The following is a 16,261-nucleotide window of genomic DNA, read 5'->3' on the forward strand; positions in this document are numbered from 1 at the left end:
CCACTGGGAAACGCTGGGTAGTCAAGGCACCCTGGAGTTTGGACCTGCTTAGCAGCTGGGTGGTGGCCCAGGGTTCTGGGCGTGCCTGGGGCCGAGCCAGGTGACTTCGCTGAGCTGACATTCCTGCTTTTCTTTCAGCCCCGGATTCCTCTGCCTCTGTGACAGTGACGCACTCAAAAGTGACTCAGTTTCAGGGAAAGGAAATTGGAGTGGACAGAGGCTGAAGACTGTGTGGACCGGTAGGGAAAGGCACGGTGATGCCCTCAACCCGGTCCCTACGGGGACTCCACCAAGTAGCCTGTCCTGCCTGCACCCGGCCCCTGCGGGATGCGGTGACCATAGCCTGCGGACACAAAGTCTGTCTACTCTGCGTCCCGCGCACCCCGATGGGGGCCAAGCTGCTATGCCCGCTCTGTCAGGAGGAAGAAGAGGAGCAAACCCAGGCCGCAGTGGCCCTGGTACCCCTGGGTCCCCTGGGCGAGACCTGCTGCGAGGAGCACGGAGAGAAGATCTATTACTTCTGCGAGACAGACGCGGAGCTGCTGTGTGTGTTCTGCAGAGAGGGCCCCGCCCACCAGGCGCACACCGTGAGGTTCCTCGATGAAGCCATCCAACCCTACAGGGTAAGGAGCTCAGGTGCTGCTTCCAGGCAGGCAGGACAGTGACCTGCCGTGGGTGGGTGAAAGAAAGGGGGTGGAGATTTGCGGTCTAAAGACCTCTCAGCCCTCCTCTTTGGTCCTGTCTCCCTGTGGTACCCACACTACACACTTTTCCACCTCCATAGTGCCACCCGGTCCACTTTCTGTCCAAGATGGTGATATGGTGAAGGTCAAGGATTAGGCCTCTGTCAGCTTTGAGTCCCTCAGCTCTGGTGGTTCATCCACAACACAGCACACGGTATGTGCCAGTTGGATTTTTCACGGACTCTTATTCCCTCTGCTTTCCTCTCTCTGACAGGATCGTCTCAGGAGTCGGTTAGAAGCTCTGAGAAAGGAGCGGGACAAAATGGAAGATAGGAAATATCAAGAAGATCAGAAGCTCCAAGAGCTCCTGGTAAAGGCCACACTCCTGTTCCTTTGTTTTGTTTGTTTAAACTGGCCTCAAATTTACTACTTAGCTGATCCTATTGTCTCTACCTCCCAGGGGCTGGGATTACAGGCATGTGCCACCATACCCTGTTTATGCCTAATGGGATATCCAGTCCAGGGGCTTGTGCATGCTAGGCACCAACTAAATTGTTTCCCCATGCTGCTCCCTTGGGGGTTTCCTTCAAAGACTCCTAGTTTGTTACTGGACTGAAAAGAACTTCAGGATTTTCTAACTCATCTTCTTGCAACTCACAAAGGCTTCTGGTGTCTCCGGACATGGAGGCTGGAGGTGTTCCTGATGTCTTTGAATCCAAGACATACTTTATTCTTCTCATACACAGGGGAGAACTGAGGTCTATAAAAGCAGTGCTCCTAACGCCATGTGAGGAAATGACTAGAACTTAGGTCCCTTGACCTGTGTCCATGGCTCTCCTGGCCCAATATATCTACTGGAAACATCACCTTCAGCTGGGAAGCCTACGATAGGTCTCCATTAGTGTCTTGGTTCAGGCTCTGAGGACAGCAGATGAATGAAGCAGCTAGATTTGGCTGCTTCCCACCACTTCCTTCATGATGCAGTAATCAAGAGGAAAATTCACACTATGTATTTCTGGTACTCTGACCAAAGAGAGTATTGAGATAGAAAGCTCTCTCCAGCATCTCTCAAATTCCATCAAAACATGCTTCATATTTCTGATCATGATTCCCTTTTGCCTTAATTTTTATCTAAGAGATTACTGTAATTGGGCTGGGTACATAGTTCAGTATGAAGTGATTGCCTAGAATACATGGAGCCCCAGGTTCAATCCCCTAGCATTGAATAAAATGGAAGTTGTGATACACACCTGTGATTCTAGCACTTGGATGGTAGAGGTAGGAGGGTCAGAAGCTCAAGGTCATCTTTGACTACATCGTGAATTGAGTTTGAGGTCAGCCTGTTATACATGAGACATGGAAACATATCTCAAGAAAAGAAAGATGTTACTACAGTTACTCCATATGAGTCTAAAGAAGATATGGTAGGTGTGCTGGTTAGTTTTTTGTTAACTTGATACAAGCTAGAGTCATCTAGGAAGAGGGGACCCTTCCTAAATGAGGAACTGAGAAAAAAATAAAGCAGTTGAAAAAATGCTTCCATCAGATTGACTGTATGTAGCAAGACTATGGGAAATTTTCTTAATGAATTATTGATGTGGGAGGGTCCAGCCTACACAGGACAGGTGGTCCTGGTTACATAAGAAAGAAGGTTAAGCATACCATGGAGAACAAGCCAGTAAGCAGCATTTCTTCACAGCCTCTGTTTCTAGGTTCCTGTTTGAGTTCCTGTCCTGAGTTCCCTCAGTGATGGGATGGGATATAGAAGTATAAGATGAAATAAACTCTTTCTTCCTCAACCTAGTTTTTGTCATGTTTTATCATAGCAGCAGAGAAGAAAACTGAGAAAAAAAAAGTAGGGTATCATAGCTATGTCTCTAAGAGTTCAATATATTATTACAATCGTTGGCTAAGACAACAGCAAAGCTCTTATCATCAGCAAGTCTATCTTGAGACCTCTTTCTACCATTGTATTTGTAGAAACGAGTCTTGAAACTGCTTATTCCTTGTTTCTTTTAATTAAGTGCACAGATGATCCTTCTGGGAGCCAGTTCTGAGTCCCTCCTCATATCCTCACAGATGCAGGTTGAAAGCAAGAAGCAACAGGTAGAAGCTGCCTTTGAAAGGCTGTCGCAGGAGCTTGGAGACCAGAGGTGCCTCCTGATGACCAGGCTGGAGGGGCTAGAACAGCAGATCTGGAAGGAGAGGGAAGAGTACATCACAAACATCTCTCAGGAGGTCCATTGGTTGGGCACCCAGGTTGAGGAGTTGGAGGAGAAGTGTCATCGACCAGCAAGTGAGCTACTGCAAGTGAGAGACACTCCACAATCCTACCACCCTGTGGGACAGCAGGGGGTTTCACAGAAAGGGTGGTACTGTGTTGCAGCTGGGAGGTGATGGAGAGAGGCAGAGGAAAGGGAAATGGGGAATTATCTCCATTGATAAGGCCTGAGGGAGGGTGTGCTTTCTATGGCCCAAAAGACTACAGAATCTGCTAAGGCATGCATGAGGATAATGTAAAGATGACCAGAACCAGACAATCTAGAGTTTAGTGTCAGTTTCACTATGTCACTTGGGTGAGTTTCTTAGCTTCTCTAAGCATGGGATGATAATAGTTTTTTTTTTTTTGGAGTTGTAAACCATGTAAGAAATAACCCATGTGTGGTGTTCAGCATGGCCTCCAGTGCACAGGAAGAGCTCCATCAATGGCCTTGTGGTGCTTACCACAATCCTGTCCTACATCAGTTCCAACTTGGAACTCAGGCTGGTCTCTGCTCTCCACTATCTCTTAATCACTGGAGGCAGAACCCATTTAAGGATACAGCTGGAACAGAACAATCAGAGCAAAGAAATTGGCTGCAGAGTCCTATACTAGTCAGGAACACAAGGAGAGCAGTGAAATGCATAGTAAGTAATTAAGGGGCTCCAGCACTCTGGGTAGGACCTTTTAGCTGATGTCAAGACAGAAAGATCTATTGTCCCTTATGGGAAAGGCCATGTGGAAACTAAGTTCATGTTTTTGTGTTTCTTCTGTAGGATGTCAGACTCAACCAGAGCAGGTAAGGCCCTCTCCTGTCTTGCCTCCTTTATGTGCATCTTGAAGACACTGCAATTCATCTGTCCCCTTGTGGATGGCCACTCAGAAAAACACTGAGGCCACTTGTTCTCTAACAGCTCAAACTCAGTAAACAGATGGGTTGAAACTGGGCATGGTGGCTCATGCCTTTAATCCTAGGGCTTGGGAAGCTGAGGCAGAGGGATCACCATGAGTTTGAGGAAAGCCTGGACTAGAGTGAGACCCTATCCCCAAATAAATAAATAAGTTGGTATGTTGGTTTCTGAGACATACTTCTTCATCTCAAAGCAAAGTTATATATAATAACCATGGCTTTAGAATGATCCAAGTTTTTTTTTAAAAATTTGCATTTTATGTGTATGGGCATTTTGCCTGCAAACATATCTGTGCACCATGTGCATGCCTGGTACCAGAGGAAACCAGAAGAGGCTGGCAGATCCCCTGGAACTGGAATTACAGTTGTGAGACACCATGTAGATGCTGGGTACTGAACTCTGGTGTTTGGCATGTCCAGCTCCCAGAAGTTATTTTTAACCCATAAAATTACTGGTATTTTATTCAGTACCTAAAGCCATTGGAAAGTATCTCCAAACATGCTTCTTAAAGTGTTAGAACTGAGGTCAAGGATATGGTGGGTCTTACAATGTGATGGGAAGCTGAGAGGAGAATGGCCAATAGCCAATGAGTAATGAGGACTGCAAAGGAACAGAACCAGGGTTTTTTCACCCACACACAAATAAAATGAAGGATTTTATTTTTGGAATTTAAGTTTGATTTCCAACTTGTCTGCAGGTATGAGCCAAAGACTTTTGTGAGTCCAGAGGCCATTTCCTCCGATCTTGTTAAGAAGATTCGAAACCTCCACAGGAAAATACTCGGCCTCCCAAAGATGATGAGGACATTCTCAGGTAAAGGGACTCCTCTATCTTCCATCTGTCTCTATATTTCCCCAACTTCAAAACCTGGTTCAAACCAAGCATGGTAGCACATGCCTGTAATGTCAGCACCAGGGAGCTTGAGGCAGGAGGATCCCAAGTTTCAGGCCAGCCTGGACTATGTAGTGAAATTCAAACAAAAATAAGCAAACACCTTGGGTTAAGCATCTCCCCTCTCTGGAATTTCCCACAAGACCTCACTCTATACAGCTGGGTGATGGTGGTGCATGCCTTTAATCCCAGCACTCAAGAGGCAGAAGCAGGCACTCTGTGATTTCGAGGCCAGCAGCCTGGTCTACAGAATGAGTTCCAGGACAGCCAGGACTGTTTTCACAGAGAAACTCTGCCTCAAAAAACAAAACAAAACAAACAAAAAAAGATCTCATTCTACTGAGAGAGCAATCCCCCAGATTTTGGCCTCCTCTGTCCAAGGCACTGGGCTGAGAGTCCAGGAAAGTGAGGCAATTTCTCTTCTGTCCCTGCCCTCACACTGTAGCCAGGATAGCCCCTTCTTGGGAGTATCTGTAGGAGATACTAAGCCTCACAGATCTCTCTTTCTGCTTTCCTCAGAAAACTTGATGCATCATCTGGAAACAGATTCAGGTAATCAGCAAGGGCTCTTGGGGGTGGGGGGTTCCATTTAACCATTCCACCCATAGCCATAAACAGCAATGAAATGTATTCACCTGGACCCTGATTGCTTGGGATCTTGGGTCTATTAAGCCTTTTCTCCCCACCATAGAATGTAAACAATAACAGAACCTACACTATAAATCCATGTGAGGATTAAATAAATTAATTTACACTAAGAGCTCAGCACAGTACTGGACACAGTGATTGATGCATGTTGTCAGCTACCTGTACAGATATTCATTCAAAATATTAAGCCCCTGAGCTTTGCCTAGAATTATGCTAGAATATCTGTAGATTTGAACAAATATTGTATATTATTAAAAACTAGCATTTTGCTGTGTGTGGTGGCACAGTTACAATCCCAGAACTAGAGGCAGTCAGATTGACCGCCACAAGTTCGAAGTCAGCCTGAGCTTTGGAGTGAGTGCCAGGCCAGCCTCAGCTACTGAGACCTTTTCTGGAGGGGGGATGGGAGGGGATGGGTTCTAGGGCTGTATTAATAGCTTTCTGCTAGAGCTTGCTTGCCTAGAATGCATAAAGCCCCAGTACCACAAAAAAGGGACTGGGAGAGGAAAGGGAAGAGCAAAAATAACATTTGATTTCAAATCGAAGCCTAACTGCTCCCACAAGCACTTGCCTGTTCTTTTATTGATCCCTACTTCAACTTGCTGTAGAAACATCATCCAGACACCTGGTTAAAATGCAGGCTTTTGTTTGGTTGGTCTAGGGTGGGGCCCAAGATTCTGTCTTCTAACAGGCTTCTAGGCACTGTGCTGTGGTCTGGCCACCACACTTTAAGAAGCAAATTCTCAGGCTGAGTTGTCACATCTGTCTTCCAGAAATAGAGGCCTAAGAAGCAGGCAGCATGGACGATGCTCCATCCTGGAAGTGTGTGAGGTCACTCTGGACCCTCAGATTACGAAGACATAATGTCCACCGGAGTGTCAGCTGCACCGTGGGAGTGGCCCCTGAGGTGGCCAGGCTAAGGGGAGAGCAGGCCCTGGGCACCAAGGGCAGCGACTGGGCCATGACACTCTTGCTCTAGCTGGCTAGCACCTACATGTACTGAACCAGGGGACATAGCTGTCCTTCACAGTGTAGATGTGGCCTGGACTACCAGGCTGGGTGAGAGACCCTGCAAACATTCCATACCCGGGCACCAATTGCCAGCTTTCTCTCCACTCTACCTCACCTGGAAAGCAAGTTCCTGCCTGACTTTGAATGACTGTGGTGGAACCAGGAAGTGTGGCAGAGACACCCAGCACCCTGGAACCCAGCCCTGTCCCTAGCATACAAAAGTGAGACTGGAGTTTAGTGTCTTGGGATCTTGTAGAGTGTTTCTTAATTGATGTGTTGAGTAAACTAAGCTCCTTGTAGTCCTGTTCGTGGACATGGTGTTCCCTCTGAGCGGAGAGCCAGAGGCAGGCAAGGTAGGCTACACCCTAGACATCAGTAAGCTATGAGCCAATGGGGTTTAGAAGGGAAAAACAAACAAAAAACAAAACCCCATAAAAGCTTCAAAATGATCACTATAGGGAAACCAGGACTGTTCAGCTTGCATTAATTTATAGGGACTTTTGGACACAAAGCTGGATATGCTTTGGGAGCTCATCAACTGTGGGTGGGCCCCAAAGACCCCTCAGGTCATTTATCTAGGTTTTCAATGTCCTAATAAAGTAGGTAACCCACTGGCCTTTGTGTTTTGTGTCTATTGTGACAGTTCTGATGTTCAAGGCCTCTGAACGATCCGTGTTAAATGACTGGTCCGCAGGGTGGGATGTCTTGAGGTCACTGGGGTGTGCTCTGGAAGAGGACTATGGGAGCCTGGTTCATTGTTTCCCAACTGATGAGATGTGTGACTTGCTCTGTCAAGCACACCTACCAGGATATGTTGCCATGACAGAAGCCAAAAGCACTGAGACTACTCACTGATCATGGACTGCACCTTCAGAACTGTGTGAGCCAAAATAAACTTTTCTAGGTTGCCTCAGGTGTTTTTTTTTTTGTTATTTTGTTTTGTTTTTTATAATTTTTCCTTCCCCTAGGTGTGGCAGCATAAGCCTTTAAATCTGTGAGTCTGAGGCCAGCCCTGACTACACAGTGAGTTCCAGGCTATCGAGGGCTACATGTTGAGATCCTGTCCAGTCCCTTAATTTTATGTACGAATGTATGTTTTGTGTGTGTGTGTGTGTGTGGGGTGTTCAAACATGCCACTCATTGTGGAATGTGCTAGTATGTGGAGTAAGGATATAGATAAGATTTCCAACCCTCCCAACCCCCTGTAAAACAGAAACAGGCCACTGGGAAAGATCATGAGGCAGAGTGCCCCATGGGAATTCTAAACCGGAGTTAAAGGCAGTAAAGCAATCTTCTGACATTTTGAAGGAAAACTATTTTGAAGACTCTTATAGCCAATCCCTTAAGTATACAATTGAGATAAACACTTCTAGATACTGAAGATTTAAAAAAAAAAATTGACTTCCACACTCACCTCAGGAAGTTATCAGATAATGTGTGACCAATTGGGAGAGGAAACACAGGGTCCAGAAACAGGGTCATGGGTTGGGGATGTAGCTGAGGGGCATGTTTGCCTAGGATGCATGAGACCTGGGTGCAAGTCACCAGCATAAACTAGGCATAGTGGCACTGACCTGAAATCTCAGAATTTGGAAGGTAGAGGCCGGAAGTTTAAGGCCAGCCATATAATGAGACTGAGGCTAGCCCCGGCTACAGGCCTCAGGGAGCAAATCCAGAACCCCAAGTCTGATGACAAAAGGGGGTCTAACAAGGATCACAAGGGATCAATCGACGACTCGGGTTCAAGGTCACTTCAGAGGCATCAAGATAAAAGGAGACAGCACCGATGACTGTCTTGAGATTGCTGATCACTAAAAAGAACTTGTAGTTTATTAGTAATAAAGACACAGGAAATGAATTAAAGGAGAAGGAAGAGAAGAGTGATGATTAATTCCAGGAAAAACAAAGGGTGGTGAGGGAGCCACTGTGTATGTACTAGTGACTCAGGCATCGTGTGATATATACAAAGTGTTCAGTCTTGAGACAGTGTGGTGACTCTAAGGCCACCAAGATCCAGAGTCTGGGAGCAGCCTCTCAAGAGTAAAGAAGAGCTTGACACCTGGACAGGCAGAGGAAATGTGGAATGTTTAAGGATAAGAAGAGGGGCATCATTTTGGCTAAGCAGGAGCTGGTGTTCAACTGTGGGCACTGGGTGACTGGACAGAGGGGCTGGTGCTGGGTCAACAGAGAGACACTACAGGGCCTCTCCTCACAGTAAGACCTGGAGTGGGAGTTCTCCAGATTCCTCAGGACTGTCTTCCCTTCTCCAATCCATATCCTAAGAAAGTGATTTTGGACACTCCATGGTGCCAACAGCAGAGGCCTAAAGCTGTTCTGGAGATACTTGCTGGAGACTCTGAAGCAGGGGTAGTTCTGATCTCCTGGGCCTCAGTGTTTTTAGACCCACTAATCAAGAGCAAGATGTTCAGATTGTTTTAAAAACTCTCTTCACAAGGTCTACTCTGCAGAGGTAATCTATTGACCACAGCTCCTGCCTGAGTCACAGTACCTGGATGCTTTTGGAGATACAGATGGCCCTGGGGAGTCCCACCCCTTCTTCAGCTCTGGATTTGGAGGCCATGAGCTTTGCTAATGACACCAGGAGATGATTTCACCAGCACTTCAGGACACAAACTTACACAGCCTTGGATCTTGACTATGTTCAATCCTGCTTCTTCAGATATTTAACTCTGGTGGGGTAGGAAAAGTGAGTTTAAGAAGCCAGGGAAGGTAGGCAACAGAGTGGTTTTTGGGCAAGAGAAACCTCAAATTTGAGGACAGCCAAATGGCTTCAGATGTCACTGATGGTCTCTTTCAATACCTGTGAGCACTGGACAACAACTGAATGAGAAAATGCTGCTGCTGCTGCTGCCCCTACTCAACAGAGAACACAGAGCCAAGACAAACGGGTTCTCAGGAAGGAGGGAGTCATCCCAGAGGAAATGGGCAGGAGAGTGAGAAGTTCAAACAAGAACTACAGATGAAGTGACACACTGAGAGAGATCCTGGCCATGACTGTGAGGAGATGGGTGCCATTTGGATGTGAATGTCCCTCCTCTCTCCTCCTCCTGGTTCTCTGACCAAGAATGTTCATCCATCACACAGTCTTGGGATCCCAGAGAAAGGAAGTTTCCATGGGTACAGTCCAGGCAACCCTTCTTCATCTCAGAGTCCTCGAATCTCAGAGAACTGAAGATTCTGTAGTGTGGCCCAGGCAGGTTCTGGAATTCAGGGTCTCAGCAGGAGGCGTGTTCCTGGCCACTTGAGCCACAGGAAGGGAACCAGGCGCCGGCTGAAGGTGGTCGTGAAGGTATAGATGAGTTCCTGTGACTCTGCATTGGTGAATGTCACAGTACCCCCTTCATAATCCAGGGCAATGCCCACTCTCCGGGGCCGCAGCACTGGGAAGAGCTGGGCCTCGGGGCTCGTGTTGGCCCAGATACCTGAGGAGGAGAGCCGAAGGGCCCACACACCATCCTCTGGTCGCAGGGAGAGGTCCCCTTTCCTCTTCACAGAGTCTTTGGCCACTCCCACCATGCAGCTTTCCAGAACTTCCTCCTCCTCTTCCTCTTCTTCCTCCTCTTCCTCCCCTAGTGATTCCTCATCCTCATCCGTTTCCCAGTCTTCATATCCATCCTCATAGCCAGCCTCCTCCTCTTCTTCCTCCTCTTCCCCTTCTTCTTCCTCCTCCCCCTCTTCCTCATCCTCTGACCAGCCTTCTCGCTCCAACTCCACTTCCCAGTATACCTTGCCCCAGGTGAAGCCCTTGCTGCCCAACACCCCCGGCTCACAGTCAAACTGCTGGGGGTGCAGGCAGTCACTTTGGTACTGGCTGGTATAGGTCACACACTTCCAGTCCTCTGAAAGCTGCAGGTACCCGCTGGCCGACTGTGGGTCCAGGGTGACACTGACTGTGGGACAAGGGAGGAAGTAACAGTGTCAATGGCAGGCTGGGAAGAGGCAGCCAGTCTCCACTGTGCAGGGCTGTCTCACTGCACAGTCCAGAGTGCTATCTACATCACTGTCTCTGTGAACTGTGTCCTCTGGGGGTACTCAGCACACACAGCACAGGTCTGGGCAAGATGATCTCTGGCCTTGGGCTACCACTGCTGTTTGCTTGAAAGGACCATGTGGTCAGGTAGATGAGGACTAGAAATGTAGTCAGAAATGTAAGGGGTGGGGCCACCTTTGGACAATACCAGTGAGGATTCCACGGGGGTTGTTTTGTTTACTCACCTGTCTTATACTCCAAGTCTCTAAGCAGCTTGCCTAAGGATGAAAAAGACAGAACTGAGCTTCAGACCAGCAAACTCATGAACCCATTTCTTACTTGGCATTAATTATGAGACAAGGCTCTACTGGAGATCCCAAGGAGAAAAGATACAGAAGCTACAGCTCTTTGGAAGGATGAGATGGGAGAAGATGAGAAGCCAGGAAACTTTCACATGTGGTCCAGCCTGACCTCCAGCCTGGTGCTGTCCCCAGTGCTTACCCTGGAACTGCCTCAGGCCTCGCTGCAGAGAGAGAAGTTTATCTGAGAATTCTCCTGCCTTTCTTTTAACCATGTGAGGGATGGCTTTCCCAATCCAGAACTTCTTCCGTGGGTACCTGAAAACGTGATGGACACAACAGCCTGTCATTTGGCTCTTGTGCTTTTCTGCCAGTGTTCATGATAACTATAAAGTGAGCAGGAAAGGTTTGATTATCCTTCATCAAGAGACAGAAAAACTGGCCAAAGACAAAACTAGGACATAAGACCGCCAGCAGATCCCACAAGTGAGCACTCTGTCTACCAAGCCAGGCTCTGACTCTCCCACTGTGCTTCAGGTGAAGACAGTGAGGCCAGTTGGACTTCAGAGACCATGCTGGGAGAGAACAGCCTCTAATCCCCAAAGATTGCTCTTTCTTAAAAGCCATGGGATGAGACACGGGCCGCCTTGCCTTTGGCTTCCTATCACTCCCCATCATTTACACAGACCATGGCCACAGAAGTGGGGAGAGGAACAACGAGCAAATGAAACTCTTACCTGTTGGCAAAGTCCTTGGTGTCCTGGCAAAGGAAGAAAACACAGGCACCAAAGTGAATTAAGTAAAACTGCATCTGTAAGTCAGTACCACAGAACAGACAGGCACACAACAGCAAACACAACATACATGGCTTCCTCCCCAAGGGACTGACAGTCTGGTGGGGCTAGAAAACAAGCAATGGGCTGGAGCGACGGCTCAGTGGCTAAGCCATCTCACTGGCTGCTCTTCCAGAGGACCCAGGTGCAATTCCCAGCACTCACATGGCAGGTTACTACCAGCAGTAACTCCAATTCCAGAGAATCTCATGCCTTCTTTTGGCTTCCATAGGCACCAAGCATACAAGTGGTGAACAAACACACATCCATGTACAAACAATATAATATAAAATAAAATAAAATCGACAAACAACGTAACGTAAGGGCAGAAGTAAGCAGAGGTGGCAAGTGACCTGGCCTCTCCAAGGAGACACTTAGCTAAGGTTTGAAGAACGATAAAGTACTAGCTGAGTGCAGACTGATAAGAAATGGGAAAGGCCTTAGAGAGGAGGCAGAGCCAGAGCACACCAGGCAGGATGGGGTGATGGTGGTGAATTTTATTCTATGCACAGTGGGATAAAAGGCAACTATCTCTCAGCACCCATTTTCCCTCCTCTCCACTTTTAAATGTGTGTGTGTGTGTGTGTGTGTGTGTGTGTGTGTGTGTACGCTATATCACAATGTATGTGGAGGTCAAAGGACAACTGTGGGAGTTGGTTCTCTCCTTCCACCATGTGGGTTCTGTGGGTTAAACTCAGGTGACCAGGCTTGGTAGCAGGTGTCTTTCCCTGCTAAGTCATGTTACCTGCCTTCCCCCTTCTTTATAATGCTAAACTCCTTAAGTTCTGGCCTGATAAGTGTCCAGTCAAGAAACTATATTTCCCATATTCCCTACAATCAAGTCTGGTCATGTGACTGAGTTCCAATGGGATTCAGGGGTGAAAAGACCAAGACTTCTCACTCTTTGTCCTTTAAAAAATAAAATAAAATTGCTTTCTAGTTCCTTTCTTTTCGTTGGCTGAATTCTGAACACAGTGATGAATCCAGCTCAAATTGCAGGGCTGAGAACAATATCCCCAAGACTAGATGGTCAGCTAGAAATAAACCAGCTCTTGGATGACTTTATGGATGTCTCTAGACCCACACCTCTGAATTGCTGCAAAGACAGAAAAGGAATTTCTTCTCTAAATGAGTATTGAGCAGAAACTAGCAGAAACCCTAGGTGACAAATCACTTGGCTGCTCCCTGGCAAACAGTTGTAGGAGGCAATGGGAACAGGGGAGGTCACCCTGGTGGCTGCTGTGGAACAGGGAGCTGGAGATGGCAGCAGGGGCACAAGAGAGAAGCTGAGCATCCCAAGACTGTTTTAGAGCGACTCAAGTGGATGTGCTGGCCAAGGATCACTACGGATTGGCACCTTGTGCAGGAGGAAGACAGTGGTGCTGTCTAACAGAGAGGCTTGGAACATCTTGTGAGATGATGCTCTGGAGAGTCTGAGAGCCCCTGAGAGTTCTCGTGTTGACTGATTTTCATCTTCCTTTCACTTATTCCACAAACCTTTGCTAAGTGATTCCTTGTGCCAGGCAAGCACTGATCTAGAGGTTTGAAGTAGCAATAAAGACAAATCCCTACCTGTGTAGAGCAGGCATCCTAGCAGAGGGAAGCAGACAAGAGAAGGGGAAAAAATCACCATAAAAATATATAACATCATACCCTGTTAGTGACAGGTGCTACGGGAGTCAGAGTGTGAAGGGGGATGGGCAGAGGGACAGGCTGGCTTCTGAGAGAGGTACAATTTGGAAAACAAAGGCAATCTTCAAATAGTGGCTGTTAAGGACTGTTCCAGAAGGTTCAGGAGCTTTGCTCCAGGAAACCCAAATACAGACAAAGTCTGCTAACACCAGCATTTTGTGTCATGGCTTTAAACAGATACCCCTATTTTCTCTCCTCAGCACACCCCACCATGGGAGCTTCAGGGGCAGAGCCCTGAAGTACAGACTGGGGCTTCTGCATTGTAGCTCCTCCCAGGGTGGATCAGGGGAAAATGCTCTCTAGACAGACACATTCATGACAAACCCCAGTACTCTCAGCTACACCACTCACAACTCATATCTACACATCCACACACAGAAGGGCTGCTGGGAGTCTGATGTGCTCCTTGAAGGCTAAGAAAGAAGTGGGACAGGGGAAAGGAGACAAGTGACCTAAAGTCTGATAAAGAAATCTAGAGAAGAGGCGATGCCCAGAGCAGCGCAAGGAGACAGGAGGACAGGGGACAAAAGAGAATAGTACAAAGCCTGGGAGCATTGAGCTGGACCTCATTCCTCATCTGCCCCATGGCCTGGACCAGCCAGTCCTCTTACATGTGGACCAGCCTGCTACAAAGAGAGGCCTCCTGTTTATGCAGCCTGTGCTAGGGACTGGCATCACCATCCCTGCCCCCTACGGCTACTCATGTGTCCTGCCACTGGCCTGGAACCCCATTTCCTAGACACCTTTGTGTGTCCTCTGCTGGCAGAAACGTGCATTACCTCAAACCACAGAGTCAGAGGAAATTAGTACAGCCCTTTTCCCAGCTTATCAGGGAAGGATGGAAAGAAAGTCCAGCCCTCACCCTTAAGCCCTTTCAGGGTGGTGATTCCCCTGGAAAGTACTAAGAGGAAGAGGTGTATCAGTGCAACCTGACAGTCTGCTCTCCCTTCGTGTCCTGAGGCACCACTCATACCTGTCAATATGTTTTCTAGGATGATGCTCCGATGTCCAGAAAGAACCTCCCAGCTACCTTCCTTCTCCTCCTGCCCTCCCCTTCCACGCACTTGACAGCCACAGTGCAGCCTTTCCTCAGTCACCTTCTTCACCTCCAGAACCATGTAAGGCATCTGCCAAGTCAGTACCTGCCTTAGCCACATCTGTAATCCCAGCACTCGGAAGGCGGAGACAGGAGGACTGTCTTTAATTTGAGGGTAGATAGTATGGCACAGTCAGGCTCTCTCAAAAACAACAAACACCTGCTTTGTAACAGGGAGATCTCATGGTGTGGAAGGAGGATGGTAACAAACACCTTCAGCTCTATGGCACTTTAAACATTTTTAGACACTTTTTGTAGATGATGATTGTTTTTCTAAAGTGATTCCATGTCAGTGTTTAAGCTTATGTGGAACAGACAAGGGGGATAAAACTGCCATGCCCATTTATTTATTTTAGACAGTAAAACCGAGGACCCAGGAGGAGGAATTTCTTCAAAAGCCTGAGTGGCAGACCGGGTGCTACGCTGTCTCCCATTGGCCCGGCCTCTCACCTGCATCAGCTCTGCGGCGGGCTGCCGTGCCTTGCCTTCCAGCTCGGAGATGACCAGAGTCAACCGGCCAAGCTCACTGACGCCCCGGGTCTTGAACTTCTCCCTGCCCTCAGTGAGGAGCTGCTCCAGGGTGGACAGCTGGTCTAGCAGGTGCTGTTCCCGCTTCTTCAGAAACTGGTGGCCCTGCTTAAATTCCGCCACAATGTACTGTCTCTGCTCCTGCAGCTTCGTCTGTAAGGGCAGAGGGTGTGCGTGTGAGAGACACCTCTAGGAACTGGGGCCCACTCAATACTCTGGTGACTCTTGCTTGTGAATCCTAGTCCTTGAGGTAGGAAGTCACTGGGGTGCTCCTGCTCCACTCTCTTCTCCTTGAGACCTGTCAATCAGTCTATTCCCTTCACTGCTCTCAAAGCCAACCCTGCCTGGCTGCTCTGTCACCATCTGTTCTAGGTGACCAGTATGACTTGGAGCAAAAGGTACCCGATGTGTCCCATTAAGGGCACTTCACCCTTCTAGAAATTATCCATGTATTGCCTCTTTCAGGAAGCTCTGCTTGAGGGATAAAGTCCAAGCTCAACCATTCCCCGCTCCAGCACCCCGACTACTCTGTACACAGTAAGTGCACCCTATCCCTTCCATGTGGGACTGTGCCCTCTCTCCACGGTAAGGCTGGAATGTGAGTACTCAGGGACCAAGTCCTCTCTTGTAGGCTGGAGTCTGCCTGAGTCCTCAGTCCCTCTTGGAAGTGAGGGCATTCAAGCACACCAGGACCTAGAGGTACTTTGTGATCTTGAGCTCTCTCTAGCTTTACTCTCTCTCTCTCACAGCCTGACTACACACTGCTAGGCCTGACCCCAGAATCCCTCCTCTGCCCATTTTCCCAACACACATACTCCCCAAGAACTGTACCCACCTTATCAGCTGTCCCTGTCTAATCAAGAGCACACAATGTGCTACCAGTCTTCTGTACTGCCCATAGAATGCCTGAGTCTCACTAGACAGCCTCAGTCAGAGCTGCTCGGGCCTTCCTTGTCCCCTTCCTCTTGGTCTCTACCCTGAAGTTAGCGACACCCTCCCAAGCACCCCCATCTGCCCTCTCCTCAGGAAATCACATATTCTCTCACTCTTAGAAAGAGAGGAAAAAGTCAGGTTCCTCAATTCCTGTAGGGACAGGGCAGGCCAAACTGCCCTATCTTTGGGTAAGCCCCAGGTGGCCTGAAGCCAGGCCGGCACTTCATACCTCCTAGAAACACTTCCCACCTGCCTGGTCCCTCCCTGGAACACACATCACCTCTCAACCACGACTTCCACGTACCAGCGCAGCCAGAATATCAGCCTCTCCCTTGGCCTGAAAGCCCTGAATTTTTTCTTTGTCCCTCCTTAGGGTGTTCAGGTGGTTCAGGATTTTTTCCTGGGGAAAGACAAGCAGTGGAGAGACATGAGTGTCCTGAGCTGTGGCAGGAGGAACACCAGACAGAACCTTCCCTCTCAGGCCT

At 48.3% G+C, this 16,261-nt stretch overlaps 2 protein-coding genes across 3 annotated transcripts in view; one reads left to right on the forward strand and one right to left on the reverse strand.

The window, feature by feature from the left end:
* Positions 1–4,853, forward strand: Trim15 (tripartite motif containing 15). Its single transcript, XM_059281966.1, has 5 exons — positions 1–623; positions 958–1,053; positions 2,763–2,993; positions 3,720–3,742; positions 4,552–4,853. The coding sequence occupies exons 1-5, from the start codon at positions 258–260 to the stop codon at positions 4,742–4,744; spliced, it is 909 nt and encodes a 302-aa protein (XP_059137949.1). The 5' UTR covers positions 1–257; the 3' UTR covers positions 4,745–4,853.
* Trim26 (tripartite motif containing 26) overlaps positions 4,497–16,261 on the reverse strand; it is a 26,913-nt gene continuing 15,148 nt past the window's right edge. Inside the window, exons 4-10 of one of the 2 annotated variants that reach the window (XM_059281938.1) lie at positions 16,081–16,176; positions 14,766–14,996; positions 13,100–13,117; positions 11,432–11,454; positions 10,897–11,012; positions 10,641–10,673; positions 4,497–10,315 (exon numbers count right to left, since the gene is read on the reverse strand). In XM_059281938.1, coding sequence (XP_059137921.1) covers positions 9,633–10,315; positions 10,641–10,673; positions 10,897–11,012; positions 11,432–11,454; positions 13,100–13,117; positions 14,766–14,996; positions 16,081–16,176 — 1,200 coding nt within the window. In that variant the 3' untranslated portion in view covers positions 4,497–9,632. The remainder of the gene's footprint in view (positions 10,316–10,640; positions 10,674–10,896; positions 11,013–11,431; positions 11,455–13,099; positions 13,118–14,765; positions 14,997–16,080; positions 16,177–16,261) is intronic. The other variant, XM_059281939.1, reaches the window with a different exon arrangement.

Source organism: Peromyscus eremicus, chromosome 16_21, assembly GCF_949786415.1.
Source record: "Peromyscus eremicus chromosome 16_21, PerEre_H2_v1, whole genome shotgun sequence".
Taxonomy (NCBI): domain Eukaryota; kingdom Metazoa; phylum Chordata; class Mammalia; order Rodentia; family Cricetidae; genus Peromyscus; species Peromyscus eremicus.

Excerpts from the sequence above, each read along its gene's own strand:
- Trim15 (XM_059281966.1), top strand. The coding sequence starts at position 258 with ATGCCCTCAACCCGGTCCCTACGGGGACTCCACCAAGTAGCCTGTCCT. Across the intron at positions 624-957 it reads AAGCCATCCAACCCTACAGG|GATCGTCTCAGGAGTCGGTT; the intron begins GTAAGGAGCTCA and ends TCTCTCTGACAG. Across the intron at positions 2,994-3,719 it reads CAGCAAGTGAGCTACTGCAA|GATGTCAGACTCAACCAGAG; the intron begins GTGAGAGACACT and ends TTTCTTCTGTAG.